The sequence below is a fragment of the Tachyglossus aculeatus genome, chromosome X4 (assembly GCF_015852505.1).
Source record: "Tachyglossus aculeatus isolate mTacAcu1 chromosome X4, mTacAcu1.pri, whole genome shotgun sequence".
NCBI lineage: Eukaryota > Metazoa > Chordata > Mammalia > Monotremata > Tachyglossidae > Tachyglossus > Tachyglossus aculeatus.
The window spans coordinates 11,732,223-11,755,284 of record NC_052098.1 but is presented as its reverse complement, the minus strand read 5'-3'; the positions used below and the strand labels follow the sequence as shown (position 1 = coordinate 11,755,284).

The window sequence follows — 23,062 nt, the reverse complement described above, 5'->3', positions numbered from 1 at the left end:
TATACTTGAATTTTCTTGCCCCCTGAACTGTTTAGAGATGCTTGATGCACATAGTAACCAAAGATTGTTTCCCAACTTTCATTTTCCCCCTTTTCTGTCAATCTTTTAATATTGCTGGGAGTTTTAAATGGCAGCTGGGGCTGAATTCTGGTTCACGTTCTCAATATTCACTGACATGGAATTCATCACTGCCCAAAGTCTGTGAAGTGGAAGAGAGAAACCTGTGGCCCCCACTAGTTTGTAAGCTCCTCGAGGGCAGGAATCACGTCTGCCAACTCTGTTGTATTGTACTCTCCCAAGCGCATAGTACAAAAGCAGCACTTGATCAACATCACTGACTGAGGTTGGAGGCTGCACGCACAGCTGGGATCTGCAACCTATTACCAGAATGCCCTCAGAAACCAGCAATCTTGGAGGGAAGGTGAAGAATTTTAAGCCTCTGTGGCATTAGGTTTTCCTTTGTTTAGTCCAATATCTTGAGAGAAATCTGTGTTTTTTTCTGTTTTCTTTTTTTTTTTTTTTTGGTTGAGTACCAAATAACCAGAAGATCTGTTGGGCTTCTTTCCCAGAAACTGTCTTTTAAGTGATGAAAAAAAAAGAAAATCTGTGGAAACAGAATGTATATTTTTAATTGATTCTGCCTTTCAACTGAGCTCTGTGCAGCTTGATGAATTTCTAAATCCCTGAAGAGCTAGCTGTATCCACATATTGACTCTAAAATAAATGTTCTAATCTGCTCTTTCACAGGAAATGCTGCCATTTATAAACAACAAGGTCATTACCGAGTATTTCATTATCACGTGGCAGGAATCTTTCTTGTTTTTACGGATTTATATTAGCAAGGGGGAATCCTATCCGCAAGCGAGAAATGCGATTTCGCATAGGTTGATGCGTTTGCAGGCTACTGAAATGATGCCCTCCTATCGGGGCCAGAGGAACAGTGGGGGAGGGGGAAGCGGGGATCCCTGGGCCAAATGGGAAGTTCCCTGTTAGAAAGGAGGAGGCAGCAGCAGCGTGTGGCCTCTCCCAGGCCGGGAGCTGTGCCACTGCCAGTTTCATGCTGTAGCCACCTGTGCAGATTGGGCTTGGGCAAGGGATCCTGTCAAAAGGTGGCTCTGCACTAGGGATGGAAGAGGTAGGCCTGGGCCGGGGCAGTAGTGGCAAGTGTGTCCCTCAGCCCTGAGCAACTATGCTTCCTGGTGGAAAACCCTGCTGCGATGGGACAGGGGCCTGGAGCAGGTGGAAGTCCTGCTTAGGCTAGAGGTGGTCCTGCTCCCATGTCATTTCCTTCCCTCCATCAGCCACTGGTCTGGCCCAGTCCAGCTTGGGGGCGTTATTTGTTGTGGGGGAGTCTCTGCTTCGGCTTCCACTCACCCAGCGGGAACCCCAAACCCAGGTCATATCAGTCTGGGGAGGTGATGATGACAAGGATAATAATAATAATAATAATAATAATTTTGGTATTCGTTAAGCACTTAGTATGTGCAAAACACTGTTCTAAGCACTGGGGAGAATACAAGGTGATCAGGTTGTCCCATGTGGGGCTCACAATCTTAATCCCCATTTTCCAGATGAGGTAACTGAGGCACAGAGAAGTTAAATGACTTGCCCAAAGTCACACAGCTGACAAGCAGCGGAGCCGGGATCAGACTCACCCCCTTCCAGTGCAAACAGGTCATTGTTTCATCCCAACTTTGGAACCCCGGGGCTCCCACTCAGCTCTGGCTAGCTCTGCCTAGCTGCCTTCTAAGCCTCTCTGTTCATCGCTCCAGTTTAAGTTCTGGGCATATCTATTAGTTTCCAGGATTTTCTGTCTCTCTCAGCCAGTGTCTTCTCAGATGCCCTACTTGGTGGAGAGACAGCTCTGGATTCGGTCATTGCGGTAAGAAATGACTGAGAGTGCAGGGGTGAAAAGGGTATAAATAGTGCAGATTTGGGGATTTTTTTCCAGGATTCACACCAGGAAAGGCAACTTGGCAGAGGACACAATTGAAGTATCAAAGTCTTTCTAGGCTTGTCCTTCCTCCTGCACCCACTCTGTTGAAATAATTCCACCTGCCTAGCTGCCTCCTCCATTAGATTGTAAGCTCCTTAAGGGCAGGGTTTTGCTTCTGTGGTAACTCTCCCAAGCACTTAATAAAGTGCTTTGCATTCGAGAGGAGCCCGATAAATACCATCGATCGATGGATTGTCAGGGAGAAAAACTGAATTTAGAGCCCATTTGAAGGCTTCAAAAGATTAAAAAGGAATGATTTTGAGTCACAGGTTGACATCTTTATCTTTTTACCCTGCGAGTCCTATTTATCAGCATTATCAGCATCATTATTCTTACTCAGCTTCATCCTATGGTGAGCCAGAGTGAGTAATGTGCTCAGCTCCATGAGCTAAATTAAATCCTGCAAGGCACCAGGGCTATCCTTCAGAGCTCTGGAAGAGGTCAAATTGCCCATGCAAGTGAACTCATGACCTCCACTGTCATTTAGTGCTCATAACAGGCCAGAATCTTGATTCCATTTCATGGACTCTCTTTCCTTCAAGGAGAAAAATGGAACCATTAAGAAAAACCTGTAGGGGTCATTGGCTGATTCAAGGGATTGGTAACTGGATCTAAAGCTTTTAGATTCTTGTCAGAGCCATTTGATCTGCCCAGGCTGATCATTGAATCCAAAAGGTAGCCAGTGACTTGTTGGGTGGCGGCCTGTGTGAATTGAGCAGCTGGTCCATTTACTGGAGGCAGATGTCTCCATCGCATGACAGTTCCCTATCCCGACTGACAAGGTGGGGGTCAATGGTTGGGCTCTTGGCTCCCTTCCGGCACTCTGAATCGATAAAAGAACTAGCCATCTGACATTGAGTGAAGGCATATTGGTGGGACTATTGTCCTTTGGGTGAACGCATAAAAGCTAGCTCCATCAATCAATGAACGTCTGGAGGGCAGCTGGGAGGTTGGTTTCTTAACCATGTGTTTAGGCACTCTCCCAGCAACCACATTCATCTCATCGTTTTTATTTTCCATTTGGCTTGAGTCCCAAAAAGTCCCAAAACGGCATTACTGGATCCTGCAATGGTACATCTGACCCAGTAACATGGCTCCAACGGTGGCATCAGGATGTTTGGAGGGACCATGCGGTGGCTGTCCTTCTTGACATCCACCCTAATGCTTGAGAATGGGTCCTCCAACATCCTTAGCTTTCCCTCTAGGAACCGATTTGGACTCTTAATCCTCATGAGTTTAACCACATCCCTCTTGAACCTGTCTGCCCAGCTTCCTTTTCAACTACTAATATTCATTCTTTCACAAACAAACACATTTGACATCCGGGAGCCAGAAAGTCATGGGTTCTAATCCCGGCTCTGCCATTTGTCTGCTGTGGGGCCTTGGGCAAGCACTTCTCTGTGCTTCAGTTCCCTCATCTGTAAAATGGGGATTGAGGCTCTGAGCCCCATGTGGGACAGGGACTGTGTCCAACCCGATTTGCTTGTATCCACACCAATGCTTAGTACAGTGCTTAACTAATACTACAATTATTATTATTATTATTAGAGGGGAAGGCAGTAGAGATGATACATGATCCCTGTTCATAAGGAAATTAGCTCAAGTTCCTGGAGAGGGAGATCAGAGGATTGGGATAAACAGAGGCACGGGCCCATCTTGGGGGTGTGAAGGGAGTAGCGAGACTGTTCCCCCACCTCCCCACAGACATTGCAGCTCTGCTCCTGGCCACCTCATATAGCCCCCAACATCTATCCCAAAGTGGGGCTGTGCGGGGATAGGTCCAGGAAGCATGTTTACCTGGGTCTCATCAGGGTCTACTTCCAATGCTCTAGATCAGGGCTTATGACTTTCCCTGCAATACCCAATAATACTATTATTAAGTGTCATCGAGTCATTTCCAATTCATAGTGAGTCTATGGGTATATTTTCTCCAGAATGTCCTGTCTTCTGCCATAGTCCGTAACCTAATACCTAATAATAATAATAATAATATTCATCAAGCACTTATGTGTCAAGCACTGTTCTAAGCACTGAGGTAGATACAAGTTAATCAGGTTGGACATAGTCCCTGTCCCACATAGAGCCCACAGTCTAACTAGGAGGGAGAATTGGTATTGAATCCTCATTTTACAGTTGAGGAAATTGAGGCACACTGGAGTGAAGTGACTTGCCCAAGTCAGTCAGTAAATCGTATTTACTGAGCACTTACTGTGTGCAGAGCACCGTACGAAGAGCTTGGGAGAGTGCCATGTAACAATATAACAAGCACATTTCCAGCCCAAGGTTACACAGCAGACAAGCGGGGGACCCGGGAATAGAACCCAGGTTCTCTGACTCCCAGGCCCTGTGCTCTTTTCACTTGGCCATGCAAGAAGCCCTGCCTCTGACCGCTGGTGTGCAGCTGACAGCATAGCTTGAGGTTGGATAACCGATCCCCACCTCCGCCCAGGTGCAGGCCCAACTAAGGGGAAGAATCTGACAGGGTGAGGTGGAGGAGGAGGAGGAGGAGGCCATATGCAAGGAATGTGCCTGCTCTCCAGCCTGGAAGCAATATTGGAAGAAAGAACAACCCTTTCCTCTTGGCTTTAGGAATTTCATATAAATTAGAACGGGAATTGTCATCTTAAGAGACTGGACTGGACTAGTTGAGCCATGCTCAGTAATACAGCTCTGCGTCAGTAGAGGGCATCCATTGATTTTCAAAGGATCAGAAGTAAGAGTATGGCAAAAAGCCCAAAACCAAATAACAAGATCCCAAACAGCCTCTCTCCCCAAAATGACTTGCAAAGAACCACCACTTTTGAATTGAACACTCCTCCTGAAATGGGACTGTCAGCTTTTTAGGGACAGGGAACATGTCTGCTAATTCTGTTGTATTGTTCTCTCCCAGGCGTTTAGTAGAGTGCTCTGCACATAGCTAAATGCTCATTACATACCATTGATTGGTCGATTGATTGATTCTTGTCCTTGCAATGATCATTTCAAAGTGCCCGTCTTGTAGGGCAGTTGGCCACTGACAGTATTCGGGGGCACTGGACAGCGAGACCCCCATGATGCCTCTGCAGATCAATCAGTAGTATTTATTAAGCACTTAGTGCAGAGCACTGTACTAGGTACTTGGGAGAGTACAATATAACAGAGTTGGTAGCCACATTGCCCACCCTCAACGAGCTTACAGTTTAGAGGAGCTTACAACCTGGCATAATGCAAGGACATCATGGGCACCATATGGCAGAAGTCTGGCCAAGGCCACCTAGAGTAGTTTCCCCCACCCAGATTTGCTCCAGAGCCGGTGCAGTTCCCTTCCAGGTCCCTGGAAACCCGGACACTGCATGCAAGCTCGCTGTGGGCAGGGAATGTGTTGTACTGTACTCTCCAAAGAGCTTAATACAGTGCTCTGCAGACAGTAGGCACTCAATAAATATGATCGAATGAATGAATGAATTTGAGCTGTGGAACCCAGTGGCAGAAACCATGGCGGAGGGAGGCTGAGCACCGAAAATAAAAATCCCAGACACAAAGGTACCCAAAGGCCATATCAGTCCTGAACAAGGGACAGACCAACTGAAGACCAGACTGTCCAGTATCAAACAAGATGAATGGCTACTCTACTTGCCTCATGAAATATGGGATGATTTGACTGTATTTTATTTCCAGATTCTTGTGAAAATCCAAGTGCTTAGTTCAGTGCTTGGCTCAAAATTAGTACTTAAAAAAATATCACCATTCTTACTATTAGCTCTTGGCTAACAGAGCAAGGTGGGGATAAATGACCATTCATTTTATTTCAGGTCTCTGGTGGTTTAATAGCATGCCCATCCCACAATTCTGCCTTACTCCTTATTGCTTGTTAGTTACGGATGAGCTCCTCAGAATGTTTCCTCACACTATCACAATGACATGGCCACTTGGGGCTTATGCTTTCGGATTGAAGTTCCTCCATAATAATAATAATAATAATGGTATTTGTTAAGCGCTTACTATGTGCTAAGCACTGTTCTAAGCGCTGGGATAGATACAAGGTAATCAGGTTGTCCCATGTGGGGCTCATAGTGTAAATCCCCATTTTACAGATGAGGTAACTGAGGCACCGAGAAGTTAAATGACTTGCCCAAGGTCACACAGCAGACAAGTGGCCGAGTTGGGATTAGAACCCATGACTTCTGACTCCCAAGCCTGGGCTCTTTCCACTAAGCCACGCTGCTTCTAGTGAGATATCTATCTATTTAGATATGGTATTTGTTAAACACTTACTATGTGTCAGGCACTGAACTAAGCACGGGAGTGGATATAATAGATATAAACTAATCATATTTTTACCAAGAAAACTCTATGGATACACTACCAGAATGACTGCAGATGGGGGTGAGGCATTCTGGGAGAGATGTGTCCATATCATCGCTATGGGTCGAAGATGACTTGACGGCATAAGACAAGAATCAAATTGGACACAGTCCATGTCCCACTTGGGGCTCACAGTTTTAATTCCCATTTTACAGATGAGGTAACTAAGTCCCAGAGAAGTTAAGTGACTTGCCCAAGGTTACACAGCAGACAAGTGGCAGAGCTGGGATTAGAACTCAGATCCTCTGACTCCCAGGCCCATGCTCTTTCCACTAGCCCACACTGCTTCTCCCTTACCCGTGATTATGATTCCCTTCTTGGCTGGGTCCTCACAACCTGAACATTTTAAGATTGTACCTTTTCCTGGCTCCAAAGAGGATCTTCCTGTGTGTATGAGAGTTGGCTTCATACAGTGCTCTGCACACACTAAGCACTCAATAATTACCATTGAAGGATATAAGCTCCTTGCAAGCAGGGATCGTGTCTGCCAACCCTTTTGTATTGTACTCTCCCGAACACTTAGTACAGTGCTCTGTTCACAGTAAGAGCTCAAAAAATACCATTAATGATAATGATGATTGATTGATTGATGCTTTAGCAACCACACTGTTCTTGCCAGCCCATCTCGCTCCATTTCTTTAGTCTACTCAGCCTCCCTTTCTCTTTTCCAAGCAGATGCTTTTCCTGCTTTATTACCTGGACATCTTCTCCTCCTGTTGGATCATGGGAAACAGAAGACCAGGTTATATTTATATTTGAACATGTGTTGGAAGGGATTCCATCCAGGATTACACTGAATTCCCTTCATGGCCACAAGAGGCTGACTTCGGAGAGCTGTTGACACTTCAGGACGCTCAGGCCTCAGTCTGAAAAGGCTTAAAGAAATCGGCAGACCAGGCCAGACTTAATGGGCTCTGCAGTTCTGATGCATCATCGCAAAGTGTTCTTCCTTCCCTATTAACCTAACCTTCAGAGGTTAACATGAGGGAGAGCGCTATAGGAAAATAAAGCACTCTTTGAGCACAGAACTACTGTACTCTGCCCTGAGATGACTAATTATTGAGCCACTAATTATTGAGCAACATGTTTGCTGAATCTGCTGCCCACCGGGAACATGACTGGCAGGGAAAAGAGAGTCAAAGTCACACTGAACAACTGGGAGTCCCATGTGGGCCAGTGACAGCCTGATTAGACTATTATGTATCTTGCACTTATCTTCCTACCCAAAAACCTGTCCGCCCCCTGACTGGAAAAAAGCCCACCATCCTCCCTGTCTCACAAATGCTGTAACTTTAGTATTATCCTTGACTCATCTCTCTCATTCAACCCACACATTCGATCTGTCAAACAAGTCCTTCACAATATTGCTAAAATCCACCCTTTCCTCAACATCCCAAAAGCTACTGTGCTGCCCCAAGCACTTATCCTATAATGATAATAATAATGATGGCATTTATTAAGCGCTTACTATGTGCTTTCTAAGCATTTACTATGTGCTGTTCTAAGCACTGGGGAGGTAATAAGGTGATCAGGTTGTCCCACAGGGGGCTCACAGTCTTAATCTCCATTTTACAGATGAGGTAACTGGGGCACAGAGAAGTTAGTTGACTTGCCCAAAGTCACACAGCTGACAATTGGCAGAGCCAGGATTTGAACCCATGACCACTGACTCCAAAGCCCATGCTCTTTCCACTGAGCCACGCTGCTTCTCACCTTGACTACTGCATCATCCTCCTCTCTGATTTCCCTGCACCAGCCTCTCCCTATACATCATGCCTCACTCTGCTGCTTGGATCATTTTTCTACAAAACTGATCAGGTCATGTCTTCCCACTTCTAAAGAACCTCCAGTGGTTGCCCGTCCACTTTTGCATCAGACAGAAACTCTTTACCATCGGCTGTAAAGCAATCAATCAGTTCAGCCCCTTCTACCTCACTAATTTCCTACTACAACCCAATCCGCACATTTCGTTCTTCTAATGACAATTTACTCAATATAGCATGAACTCATCTAGCTCACTGCCATACCTTGCCCAAATCCTCCCTCTGGCCTGGAACTTCCTCCCCCTTCATATGATAGACCATGATGATGATGATGATGGTATTTGTTAAGCACTTACTATATGCCAGGCACTATATTAAGCACTGGGGTGGATACAAGCAAATCAAGTTAGATATAGTCCCTGTCCCATGTGGGTGGGGCTCAGAGTCTCAATCCCCATTTCACAGATGATATAACTGAGGCACAGAGAAGTGAAGTGACTTGGTCAAAGTCACACAGTAGACAAGTGGCAGAGCCAGAATTAGAACCTATGACCTCCTGACTCCCAGGCCCATGGCTCTATCCACTACATCATGCTGATTCTCCCTATCTTCCAAGTCTTATTAAAATCACATCTCCTCCAAGAGGACTTCCCCAGTTATGCCATTTAAAAAATTGTATTTGTTAAATGCTAACACTGTTCTAAGTGCTGGGATAGATATGAGTTATTCAAGTCAGACAGCCCCTGTTTCACATGGGGGTCACAGTCTAAGTAGGAGGGAGAACAGGTATTGAGTCCCCATTTTACAAATAAGTAAACTGAGGCACAGAGCAGTTAAGTGACTTGTCCAAGGTCACATAGCAGGCAACTGGTGGCCCCGGGATTAGAAACCAGGTCCTCTAGCTGCCGGGCCCCTGCTCTTTCCCCTAGGCCACACTGCTTCCCTTTTCCTCTACTTTCTTTCCCTCATGCATCACCTATGCCCTTGGATTGGCATTCTTTAAGCACTTGATATTCACCCCATCTTCAGCTCCACAGCAGTAATGTATATGTCTGTAATTTATTTATTTATTTTAATGTCTGTCTCCTCTTCTAGACTGCAAGCTCCTTGTGGACAGGGAACATAGGTCTAGCCAACTCTGCTGCATTGTACTCTCCCAAGCACTTAGTACTTAGGACTTAGCTCTGCACACAGTAAGTGCTCAAAATAAATACCATCGATTGATTGACTGATTTCAAGAAAAAGGACAAGGTTGTTCCACTCACATTGGTTGCCTCTGCAGTTGTGGTCCATTATTACCAATCTTTCCATAATGAAAACTTGTTTTGGAAAACCAAACTCCTTTTGAACATAGAACCCCTGTAACCTTTCATGACTGTAGCAAACTTAAACCATTAAAAATCTCAGGAGATCTTACAGACTCGGGGCACATCATTTTGCTACCATAAGTGCCCCACACTCATCATCAAGTACAACTGCTCCAAAGAAATTGCCTGTGAAATCATTTACAAAATAAGCCTACTTCTTTTTTTTATAGAGCTACTCCAATCACATAGCACTTCAGACTTTCTTTTCCCTGCAGTGTTCATTATGTGAAATTTCTTCTGACTGTATATGGCCTAGTTGAAACAGCGTGACCTAGTAGAAAGAGCACAGGGCTAAAAGGCAGAGGACCTGAGTTTAAATCCCAGCTCTGCCACTTTCCTGCTGTGTGACCTTGGGCAAGTCTCAACTTTTCTGGGCCTCAGTTGCCTCATCTGTAAAATGGGGATTCAGTACTTGTTCATTCATTCATTCAATTGTATTTATTGAGCGCTTACTGTGTGCACAGCACTGTACTAAGCACTTGGGAAGTACAAGTCAGCAACATATAGAGACAGTCCCTACCCAACAACGGGCTCAAAATCTAGAAGGGGGATATAGACAACAAAACAAAACAAGTAGACAGGTGTCAAAACCGTATCTGTTCTCCCTCTGTCTCAAACTGTGAGCCCCATGAGGGATGGAGACTGTGTCCTAGCTGATTATTTTGCATCTACCCCAGCTCTCCCCACTCAGGATCGTACCTGGAGAGTTTCCAATACTCTACCTGTCTCGGCTATGGGAGGGAGAGTCAAGCAGAGGCCTACCCATTCGATTCCTTGCTTGGGCAGTGGCTAGCCAGTGGAAGGCAATCTTCTACACTGTGCTGGGCAGCAGCGGCATGGGAGAGAGTTGAGGGCGGAGACTCAAGTTTACCTGTGTGGAAGAAGGCAATGGTAAACCACTTCTGTATTTTTACCAAGAAAACTCAATAGATACACTACCAGAATGACTGCAGATGACGGTGGGGCATTCTGGGAGAGATGTGTCCATGGAGTTGCTATGGGTTGGAAACGGCTCAACAGCATAAGACAAAACCCCAGCTCTTAGTACAGTGCTTGGCACCAAGTAAGCCATTAACAGTTACCATCGTTAACATGGAGAAGCGGTGTGGCTTAGTGGAAAGCGCATGGGCTTGGGAGCCAGACGTCACGGGTTCGAATCCTGCTCCACCACTTGTCAGCTGTGTGACCTTGGGCAGGTCACCTCACTTCTCTGTGCCTCAGTTATCTCATCTGTAAAATGGGGATTAAAACTGAGAGCCCCACGTGGGACAATCTGATAACCTTATATCTATCTTAGCACTTAGAACAGCACTTGGCACATAGTAAAGCGCTTAACAAATACCATCATTATTATTATTATTGCAGACAAATGGGCCACTGCCGTGAAGGCAGGAGTATCTCGTATGTATTACTCTCTTACCGTGTCCATTCTTTGTATTAGTTGTTATGGTCAAGGTCCTTGACAGAACACAGTTTCTTCCCTCTGGTGGCTGCAATCTAATGTAGAACAGACAGGCAACAAACAAAATGTTTAGGAACTAAAGTAGTCATAAGTACATGAGAAAATGGGTGAAAAAAGTACAAATCCTCTTCTGCCTGGTTCAGAACGTCTTAGAAGGGGAGGCCAAAACAGTTTTGCATGATGGGAAGCTAAGGGAAGTTAGTCTAGGTTTGAAGGAAATAAGCGGTGAAGGAATAATGATGGGGATAGAGTGGTTGAGCCTGGTTTGAGCCCAGGTGGTTGGTAGGACAATTATAATGGAAAAGCACAGGCCTTGGAGTCAGAGGGCCTGAGTTCTAATGCGGGCTCTGCCACTTGCCTGCTGTGTGACCTTGGGCAAGTCACTTCACTTCTTTGTGTCTCAGTGACCTCATCTGTAAAATGGGGATTAAAACTGTGAGCCCTATGTGGAACAGGGACTGTGTCCAACCTGATTAACTTGTATCTACCCCAGTGCTTAGTACGGTGCCTGACACATAGTATGCATTTAACACATACCATAAAAAAAGTTTCACATTCAGAGATTCAGAGAATTGGAACTATTAGACAGTCTGCTTCAGAAAAGTCTATACCTAAGCCACCCAAAACTCTTAGCTACCCATCCTAACTCAGGGCAAATGTTCCTCAGTCTTTCTGTGCTCAATCACCCTTAGTCAAGAAGTTCTTCCTTATGACTAACAGTTTAAGCCCATTTCCTCCAGTTCTGCTTTCTGAGGGGATGGAGAAAACTGGCTAGGGGGCTCATGGCCTTGAAGACAGGGCAGGTTACTGTTCACCTCTTTTCACTCTACAGTACTCTCCCAAGCACTTAATTCGCTGCTCTGCACTCGGCAGTATTTTTCACATCTGTCTCCCCAACCAGATTGTAAACTCCTGGAGGGCAGGGATCGTGTCTACCAACTCCATTATATAAGAAGCGGCATGGTGTCATGGATAAAGCACGGGCCTGGGAGTCAGAAGGTCATGGGTTCTAATCATGGCTCCACCACTTGTCTGCTGGGAGACCTTGGGCAAATCACTTAATTTCTCTGTGCCTCAGTTACCTCATCTGTAAAAAATGGGTATTAAGAATGTGAGCCCAATCTGGAACTGTGACTGTGTCCAACTTGATTAACTTGTATCTACCTCAGTGCTTAGAACAGTGCTTGGCACATAATAAGCACTGAACAAGTACCATTATTATTATTAATTGTAAATAATAATTATTATCATACTCTCCCAACTGCTTAGTACATTGCTCCGCACACAGTAAGCATTGATAACAGTCACTCAGTAAATGCTATTTATTGATTGACAAGATCAATCCTGAGGAAAATCATGAGGAAAGGCTACTGTAGTCGGTTTATTGACCTTGGAAAACATAAGCAAACTACTTTAATCCCGTCAATATATTCTGAAAGTTGTCATGCTAGTTTACTTTTGTCTTGTCCTTGGACTTGTCCCTATGGAACATCATCCTAGTTTTGAGGAACCATTTCTCGTTGTTGGGTAGGGACCGTCTCTATATGTTGCCAACTTGAACTTTCCAAGTGCTTAGTACAGTGCTCTGCACACAGTAAGTGCTCAATAAATACGATTGAATGGATGAATGAATGATTACCTTGTATGTAGCCCAGTGCTTAGTAAAATGCTGGGCACATAGTAAGCACTTAACACATTATTTATTCAAAGCCTTTTTGATGGCACATCTCCTTAGGGCCTTCCCTGACTAAGCCCTCCTTTCCTCTTCTTTCACTCCCTTCTGAGTTGCCTTGACTTGCTCCCTTTATTCATCCTTCTTCCCAGCCCCACAGCATTAGTGTATATATCTGGAATTTATTTATTCATATTAATGTCTGTCTCCCCCTCTAGATTGTAAGCTTGTCTTGAGCAGGGAATGTGTGTTACATTGTTTAGTACAGTGCTCTGCACACAGTAAGTGTTCAGTAAATACGATTAATGAACAGTTGAATCTTTTCATCACTAAGGTAGTGGAGCCTTGATCAAATTAATTTGTATTTTATGTTGTAAGCAATGGAAGGCAATTATCCAAGTACTGCTTCGGTTACCAAACAATTTTTAAAGTCTAATACTTCAAACAGCTGATCAGACTGGGTTTTTGACTCATTTCAAGGTATCTACTTTCTCTTCTAATGTTATTGAAAGTAGAAAATATGCAGTCAGGAAAACAAGAGGTGGGTTCATCCCCATACTTGAAGTATGCAATATAAAATACAGTAAATTTAGAATACTGTTTCAACAGTTACTTCAAATAGGGTAAAATAGTGCTGCTGAATTAGTTCTTGTCCATTTTAAGGGGCAAAAACACAATATAGTGCAAAACATGAGATCGGTGTGCATTTTCAGCCACTCCAAATCCTCGCTTGCATGCTTTCTGAAGAATAAGACAACTTATGAAAATGCCATAGTTGGGGCTTTAATGTCACAGTGTGAGAAATTCATTCATTCATTCAATAGTATTTATTGAGCGCTTACTGTGTGCAGAGCACTGTACTAAGCGCTTGGGAAGTACAAGTCGGCAACATATAGAGACGGTCCCTACCCAATAGTGGGCTCACAGTCTAGAAGGGGGAGACAGAGAACAAAACAAAACATATTAACAAAATAAAATAAATAGAATAAATATGTGCAAATAAAATAGAGTAATAAATATGTACAAACTTATATACATATAATATACAGGTGCTGTGGGGAGGGGAAGGAGGTAAGGTGGGGGGATGGGGAGGGGGAGGAGAGGGAGAGGAAGGAGGGGGTTCAGTCTGGGAAGGCCTCCTGGAGGAGGTGAGCTCTCAGTAGGGCTTTGAAGGGAGGAAGAGAGCTAGATTGGTGGATGTGCAGATGGAGGGCATTCCAGGCCAGGGGGATGACGTGGGCCAGGGGTCGACAGCGGGACAGGCAAGAACGAGGCACGGTGAGGAGATTAGCGGCAGAGGAGCGGAGGGTGCGGGCTGGGCTGTAGAAGGAGAGAGGGAGGTGAGGTAGGAGGGGGCGAGGTGATGGAGAGCCTTGAAGCCGAGGGTGAGGAGTTTCTGCCTGATGCGCAGATTGATTGGTAGCCAATGGAGATTTTTGAGGAGGGGAGTAACATGCCCAGAGCGTTTCTGGACAAAGACAATCCGGGCAGCAGCATGAAGTGTGGATTGAAGAGGGGAGAGACAGGAGGATGGGAGATTGGAGAGGAGGCTGATACAGTAATCCAGACAGGATAGGATGAGAGCTTGAAAGAGCAGGGTAGCAGTTTGGATGGAGAGGAAAGGGCAGATCTTGGCAATGTTGCGGAGCTGAGACCGGCAGGTTTTGGTGAAGGCTTGGATGTGAGGGGTGAACGAGAGAGCGGAGTCGAGGATGGCACCAAGGTTGCGGGCTTGTGAGACGGGAAGGATGGTAGTGCTGTCAACAGTGATGGGAAAGTCAGGGAGAGGGCAGGGTTTGGGAGGGAAGACAAGGAATTCAGTCTTGGACATGTTGAGTCTTAGGTGGCGGGCAGACATCCAGATGGAGATGTCCTGAAGGCAGGAGGAGATATGAGCCTGGAGGGAGGGAGAGGGAGCAGGGGCAGAGATGTAGATTTGGGTGTCATCAGCGTAGAGATGATAGTTGAAGCCGTGGGAGCAAATGAGGTCACCAAAGGAGTGAGTGTAGATCGAGAACAGAAGGGGACCAAGAACTGAACCTTAAGGAACCCCTTCAGTAAGGGGATGGGAGGGGGAGGAGGAGCCTGCAGAAGAGACTGAGAATGAACGACTGGAGAGATAAGAGGAGAACCAGGAGAGGACGGAGTCTGTGAAGCCAAGGTTGGATAGAGTGTTGAGGAGAAGGGGGTGGTCCACAGTGTTGAAGGCAGCTGAGAGGTCGAGGAGGATTAGGATAGAGTATGAGCCGTTGGATTTGGCAAGCAGGAGGTCATTGGCGACCTTTGAGAGGGCAGTTTCCATGGAATGTAGGGGACAGAAGCTAGATTGGAGGGGGTTGAGGAGAGAGTTGGCATTGAGGAATTCGAGGCAGCACGTGTAGACAACTCGTTCAAGGAGTTTGGAAAGGAATGGTAGGAGGGAGATGGGGTGATAACTAGAAGGTGAGGTGGGGTCAAGAGAGGGTTTTTTTAGGATGGGAGAGACATGGGCATGTTTAAAGGCAGAGGGGAAGGAACCAGTGGAGAGTGAGTGGTTGAAGATGGAAGAAATAAGAAGAAATAAGAAGAAGAAAGAAGAAATAAGATCAGGGTTTGAATTTTCAGATATTCTGGACCAAACATCATCATCATCATCATCAATCGTATTTATTGAGCGCTTACTATGTGCAGAGCACTGTACTAAGCGCTTGGGAAGTACAAATTGGCAACATATAGAGACAGTCCCTACCCAACAGTGGGCTCACAGTCTAAAAGGGGGAGACAGAGAACAAAACAAACATACTAACAAAATAAAATAAATAGAATAGATATGTACAAGTAAAATAAATAAATAGAGTAATAAATATGTACAAACATATATACATATATACAGGTGCTGTGGGGAGCACCAAAGAACACTCACCAAAGAACAATTTACAACCTGGGAGGAAATGGAAAGGGAGGGGAAAAGCCAGTTTTTGTTTCATCTGGCTTCGAATGACAAAGAGAACCAGCTGGAGATTGCTGACATTTGTTAGGGGGCTGGGGCCAGATGAACCCTAGAGCAATGTGAGCAACTGTTCTGAGCCTCACACTTGTTCCCCAAGCTTAGAACTTCCTCACCCCATTCCAATCCATCAGACCACAAGTCTCGCCATCTTCAAAACCATCCTAATGTCCAATCTCCTTCAGAAAGTATTCCCCAAATAACTCATAATACCCTAACCGCATCATCCCAGTAGCCACCCATGGCACTTAATGTATTTTTATTTCCCATCTTCAGAATGTATATATTCTTTTATTGGGATTTTCATTGGCATGTTCAATTACTTATTCTGCCATTTCACCCTGATACATTTGACATGTTTTGTTTTGTTTTCTGTCTCCCCCTTCTAGACTGTGAGCCCGTTATTGGGTAGAGACTGTCTCTATATGTTGCCGACTTGTACTTCCCAAGCGTTTAGTAGTGTTCTGCACACAGTAAGTGGTCAACAAATATGATTGAATGAATGAATGAATGACCCTCTTCCTTTTATATCCTCAACTTATGGATGTTAGAACCTGTGTCTTATCGTCCTAGTAAACAGCTTGAGGGTGGGGATCCCATCTTCTGATGCTATCATACTCTCTTAAGGACAGAGTACCATACTCAACACAGTAGGTGATCAGAATTAACCACTCCTTCCTTCTTGGAATGTGAGTCCTGGGTGAGACAGGACTGTGTCCAACCTGATTATCTTATATCTTCCCCAGCAGTTAGAACAGTGCATGGCACATAGTATGCGCTTAACAAGTACCATTATTATTATTATTAGTGATTGATGTAAACTCTTTGTAAATACCTTTTGCCTGTCTCCCCGTTTAACTTGTGAACACAGAAAGTGTGTCCTGCATCTGTTGGCACTTCCAAATGCTCAGTAGGTGCTCAATGAATTCCATCAACTGATTGACTTCTAGGGGACTCCAGTGGGCCTTTGTTCGATTTATACCACCAGTGTGAATTGCATCAGTCGCATTGGGCCAGAATTCACAGAAGCTCCTTTATTTCTGCTCCTTAGGTGCTTCCCTCTCCCCAGCTCTAGTCCCCTTGTCTGCCAGCACTTTTAACCCAGTCCTGTAGGACAGTTACACCTTCCTATACTGAGATGCATCATGGCATCGTGGACAGAGCACGGGCCTGGGAATCAGAAGGTAATGGGTTCTAATCCCAATTCCACCTCTTGTCTGCTGTGTGACCCTGAACAAGTCACTTCACTTCACTGTGCCTCAGTTACCTCATCTGTAAAATGGGGATTGAGAATGTGAGCACCACATAGGACAGAGACTGTGTCCAACTCCATTTGCTTGTATCCACCCCAGGGCTTAGTACAGTGTCTGGCACACAGTAAGTGCTTAACAAATACCATTACATTAATCCCTTTGTTAAACAAATATGTGAATTTTTCTAGTTTTTCTTTCATTTAAATATTTCTATTACAATGAAACACCCATGAAGGGGAAGCAATGTGGCCTAGTGGAAAATACATGGGCCTGGAAGTCAGAGGACCTGGGTTCTAAACCCAGCTCTGCCACTTATCTGCTGTGTGACCTTGAGCAAGTCACTTTACTTCTCTGTGCCTCAGTTATTTCATTTGTAACATGGGGACTAAGACTGTGAGCCCTATGTGGGACAGGGACTCTGTCCAACCAATCATCTTGTATTTACTTCAGCACTTAGTACAGTGCCTGGCACACAGTAAGCGCTTAATACCACAAAATACCATAAAAAAATTAAATCATACTGAGATGATGCAAATATAACTCTGTACCCCATTTCTGTTACACCCTCCCTGAAATATGACTAAGCATACAATTATAAATATATGTAGATCACAATTTTTAGTGCCTGGAGCCATATAGAACAGTTTTGGTTTTTATTCCTTCTTGTTAAATGCTCTATTAAACATATGCGTGATCGCCTTGTATGCCCCTAGAGCTTGGAGCAGTGCTTGGAACATAGTAAGCACTTAACAAATGCCATCATTATTGTTACTATTATCCAAGCAAACCAGGTTGGACACTGTCCCTGTGTCCCCTTATAATAACAATGGCATTTATTAAGCACTTACTATGTGCCCAGCACTGTGGGGAGGTAATGAGGTTGTCTTACATGGAGTTCACAGTCTTCATCCCCATTTTACAGATGAGGGAACTAGGGTCTAGAGGGGGAGGCAAAAATCCATCAGGACTATCGCTTATATCCATGTCTGTTTACTATTTCTTTTTATTCATGGCCATCTCTCCCTCTAGACTGCCTGCTCATTATGGGCAGGGAATAATAATGATGGCATTTATTAAGTGCTTACTATGTGCCAAGCACTGTTCTAAGTGCTGGGAAGGTTACAAGGTGATCAGGTTTCCCAAAGGGGACTCACAGTCTTCACCCCCACTTCACAGATGAGGTCACTGAGGCCCAGAGACGTTGACTTGCCCAAAGTCACACAGCTGACAAGCGGTGGAGCTGGTATTAGAACCCATGACCTCTGACTCCCAAGCCTGGGCTCTTTAGACTGAACCACACTGCTTCTCTGTTCAACAGGGTCGGGGGAGGCCGCCAAAACCCGGGGCCCAGAATTGCCTCTGCCCTTGAGCCTCCCGTATGTTCAATCGTCTTTATTGAGCACCTACTGCGTGCAGAGCACTGTGCTAAGTGCTTCAGAGGGCCTCCAAAAGGCCTTCCCAGACGGAGCCCCCTTTTTCCTCTCCTCCTCCCCACCCCCCCACCCTATCCCCTTCCCCTCCCTACAGCACTTGTATATATTTGTACAGGTTTATTACTCTATTTTGCTTGTATGTATTTACTACTCTATTTTGTTAATGATGTGATATAGCTATAATTCTATTTATTCTGACGGTTTTGACACCTGTCTACATGTTTTGTTTTGTTGTCTGTCTCCCCCTTCTAGACTGTGAGCCCGTTATTGGGTAGGGACTGTCTCTATATGTTGACGAATTGTACTTTCCAAGCACTTAGTACAGTGCTCTGCACACAGTAAGTGCTCAATAAATACGATTGAATGAATGAATGAATATACTACGTGAAAACATCAATTAAGACTGCCCAAAACAAGTAGCTACAGTGAGCTTAACTGCTTTATTCACAATGTTCCCCAACACCACCACTCCCCCCACCCCCCACCAGCCCACACCCGGTGATAGCATTAATTGAAGATCAAACAAATGCTCTGTAAGAAAGTCTTACAACATGCTCTGAAGGTTATCAAAATGGATAACTGCCAGGAGAACTGAATTCCTAGGGAGTCTTTAGTTCAATTATTTAACTACAAAAATTTGAGTCTAGCAGTAGCTATACTCCAAATACAGTATATAAACAATTCCTTGATATGTTAACAGTCATCATGAAAAATGTATATTTTTCAGTTCAGAAATCTATTTAGATTTTGCACTGCATTTGGAATGGGCCCAATGGTGGCCAGAATTACCTACTTTTGTTTGTATCCTACCATCACAAGAATGAACAGTGACTGCTTCAATTAAAAAACAGCATATTTACCACAAACATACTTTGCAAGTAAAGTATTCATAAGGAGAAATGTGTTTAGTAGAAGATCAGATAATAATAATAAGTATGGTATTTGTTAAGCGCTTACTACATGCCAAGCACTGTTCTAAGTGCTGGGGTAGATATAATCATCATCATCATCAATCGTATTTATTGAGCGCTTACTGTGTGCAGAGCACTGTACTAAGCGCTTGGGAATTACAAGTTGGCAACATATAGAGACAGTCCCTACCCAACAGTGGGCTCACAGTCAATTCCTAGAGAAACAGCATGGCTTAGTGGAGAGAGCACAGGCTTGGGAGTCAGAGGTCGTGGGTTCTAATCCCGGCTCTGCCACTTGTCAGCTGTGTGACTTTCAGCAAGTCACTTCACTTCTCTGTGCCTCAGTTATCTCATCTGTAAAACGGGGATTAAGACTGTGAGCCCCACGTGGGACAACCTGATAACCTTGTATTTGCCCCAGTTCTTAGAACAGGACTTGGCACATAGTAAGTGCTTAACACATACCACCATTATGATTTACAGATGAGGTAACTGAGGCACAGAGAAGTTAGGTGGCTTGCCCAAAGTCACACAGCAGACAAGTTGCAGAGGCAGGATTAGAACCCACATCTTCTGACTCCCAAGCCTGTGCTCTTTCCACTAAACCAAGATATGTGAAGATCAGTTGCCCAACTTGACCAGGAGTGGCAATGGTATTTATTGAGCACCCACTGGGTGCAATGTACTGTACTAAGCACTTGGGAGAGTACAACAGAACCACAGAACAGTCCAGACATAGTCATTTGACCTGTAGCTAGCTCGGATAATAAAAAAAAAACGGTAATTGAATAAAATCCTCTAACAGTCCTCTAGACTGTACGCTCATTACAGGCAGGGAACGTGTCTGCTAATTTTGCTGTACTGTACTATCCCAAGTGCTTAGTGCAATGCTCTGCACATCAATTGATCGTATTTATTGAGCACTTACTATGTGCAAAGAACTGTACTAAGCGCTTGGGAGAGTACAATATAACAGACACATTCCCTGCCCACAACGAGCTTACAGCCTAGAGGGGGAGATAGACATTAATATAAATAAATTACAGATATGTGCATAAGTGCTGTGGCGCTGGGAGTGGGGATGAATAAAGGGAGCAAGTCAGGGTGACACAGAAGGGAGGGGAAGAAAAGGAGAAAAGGGTTTAGTCAGGGAAGGCCTTTTGGAGGAGATGTGCCTTCAATAAAGCTTTGAAGTGGGGGAGAGTCATTGTCTGTTGGATATGAGGAGGGAGGATGTTCCAGGCCAGAGGTAAGACTCGGGTGAGAGGATAGCGGCGAGATAGATGAGATTGAGGTATGGTGAGCAGGTTGACATTAGAGGAGCGAAGTGTGCGGGCTGGGCTGTAGTAGGAGAGTAGCAAGGTGAGGTAAGCGGGGGCAAGGGGATTGACTGCTTTAAAACCAATGGTGACTAGTTTCTGTTTGATGCAGAGCTGGACAGGCAACCACTGGAGGTTCCTGAGGAGTGGGGAAACATGGACTAAATATTTTAGTAGAATAATGATCCACAGCAAGTTCTCAATAAATATCACTGACTGATTGATAACCAAACACAATTTGGCATGGAATTACCTCCACACCACCCTCAGAAACCAAATAAAAACTCAGATCTTTTATTTCAAACCGGATCCCAAAGAGAAGGGGACTATCATACCATAGAGGAGCAGACTCACAGACTCAAGGGAAAGCTTACATGCTAACCTTCATGGAGTCAGGTTCAGTATAGTATAAGGTTCTCTAAAAATCTATGTCCTGTAAACCTCAAAGATCCCTCACCTCCATTCTCTTCTTGAGAGGAGGCAGAAAAGTACAGATAACCCAAAATAGATGGAATACTTGATTTTTACTGTTGACATCTGAAGCAAAGCATTCACAATACTTGATATACATTTAAAAGGAATCATATACAATAGTCAGACATAACCACAGAACAAGCAGAACAATTAAAACTACATAAGGCCTTAAAATCGATCCACAGTGTGCATTGTTTCAATATTCATTAACAAATTAGACTATGTTCCATTAATTTTACTTGTACTTGTTTTTCATTGTTTTATTCAGGCAAGATTCGTCCAAGGAAAGGCAACTTATAAAGTTTGTCTTTTTTTTTTACTACATTAGTTAATAGAAAACTGTTACGTTTCTCGTTTCCCCTACGTAGGAGTAAATTAGTAAAATCTTCAGACAACAATCAAAAACAATAGGTTCTAGACTTTTTTTTAAAAAAAAGATGAACGGACACAGCTTCAAGTACACACATGATTCTGAATAAAACCAAATGGACTTTCAGATTTCTACACTATCAGAGTACTGCATTTCTACATAAACAGCCGAAGTTTAAAATGTAAAAACGATTCTTTGAGCTCCAGACATCTTCAAAATAACTAATATGAAAATGTAAGAGGTTAGTTGCCTCAAAGTACCGAGCTTCTCCATCAAAACTGTTACAATTCATTGCTCTCTGACTTCCTGTTTGACAGAGAAGCCAGTAGGTAAGTGTGGGGCTGGAAATTAAGATTCTCACATTGTTATTAAAATAAAATGGGACAGGGAGGAGAAAATTTAAAAAAGGTAACCAGAGGACATAGAAGATCAAATATATTTACAAAACAAAACCCCCAAAATGCTAATGACCTCTACCCCTGTACAACAGAGTCTGGGTCAACTCCAGAGAACGTGCGCGTTCTCATCTTTATTACAATTTGTTGTATTTTGTCTATTTGCACTTTGTTTTAGAGGTACGGTTATTCAGAAGGCTATTACATCTTTGCAATAGGCTTAATACATTGAGATGCTTTAAAAATATTTATAAACTTGTTTCTGATATGGTAAAGCATTTGGCAACACTTTTACAGCATTTGATTTCACAAAGATTTCATACAGTACTCCTAATGTTTTTCTAATTAAAAAAAAAGAGAATTTAACACAAAATATATAAATTACTGAGCTTGACTGCATGTTACTCTAATTTTCCAGTTTTTAGTAAAACCTTCATTAATTCTGTTAACAAATCATTACCTGTACATTTATGAAGGCAACTGACATGATTTGCAAACAAAACCTTTGGGCTTTATGCTATTTACCAAGGTGTGCAGTTCGGCGGTGAAGGAAACAGTATGTAAAATGTACAAAGCAATTTACAAATTGACCAATTCCTGAGACACAAACTGTTTCAATCTTTCAAGGTACTGTCCATAAAGCTCCACATCATTGTGGCCGGCTCCTTCAACCCACAAAGGTTCAACAGGTCTTTGGCAGCGCTCAAACAGTGCTAGGCCATGCGAAAAGTCAATAACTTCATCTTCAGTCCCGTGGATTATCAACACTGGGGATGTTATCTTGGAGATTTTGTCAATGCTATAGGGAGGGAAAAAAAAACACAGAAAAACCAAAAAAAATTTTCAATAAGAAAGGTGAGGAATATTGGGCAGATTTTCTTACCATCTTCTCAAGTGTCAATTTCAGTTATGACTCAGATTTTCTCTTCCTAGTGGTTTGGAAATAATTGTGAATTTTAGATCGAACAAGACAAGGGAATTGAACAGATTTTTGAAGAAGGAAAAGCTGTTGTGGAAGACAGGACATGGCAGTGCGCTTGAAAAATCAGCCTGCAGCATTTCCTGGGCAGCTACTAGGTACAGAATGCTGTGCTAGATGCTAAAGTTTTACTTCTATTGCCCATATTATTCCTTTAAAGTCACGGGGGACGAAGCCTGAGATTTTGTACCATTTGTCCTATAGACTGTGAGCTTGTTGCAGGAACGGAGTATGTTGACCAACTCCACTGTATGGTACTCTCCCAAGGGCTTAGTACAGTGCTGCAGGGAGGAGGCACTCAATAAATACCATTGATTGATTTGCTAAAGATTATTAGT

The 23,062-nt window shown here is 43.9% G+C and overlaps 1 protein-coding gene across 7 annotated transcripts in view; it reads right to left on the bottom strand.

The window, feature by feature from the left end:
- Nucleotides 1-21,028: 21,028 nt before the first annotated feature.
- Nucleotides 21,029-23,062, bottom strand: part of ABHD17B (abhydrolase domain containing 17B, depalmitoylase) — a 49,911-nt gene continuing 47,877 nt past the window's right edge. For all 7 annotated transcript variants that reach the window (XM_038769635.1, XM_038769636.1, XM_038769639.1 and 4 more), the window contains one exon: nt 21,029-22,544. In XM_038769635.1, the coding sequence (XP_038625563.1) occupies nt 22,325-22,544 (220 nt within the window). In that variant the 3' untranslated portion in view covers nt 21,029-22,324. The remainder of the gene's footprint in view (nt 22,545-23,062) is intronic.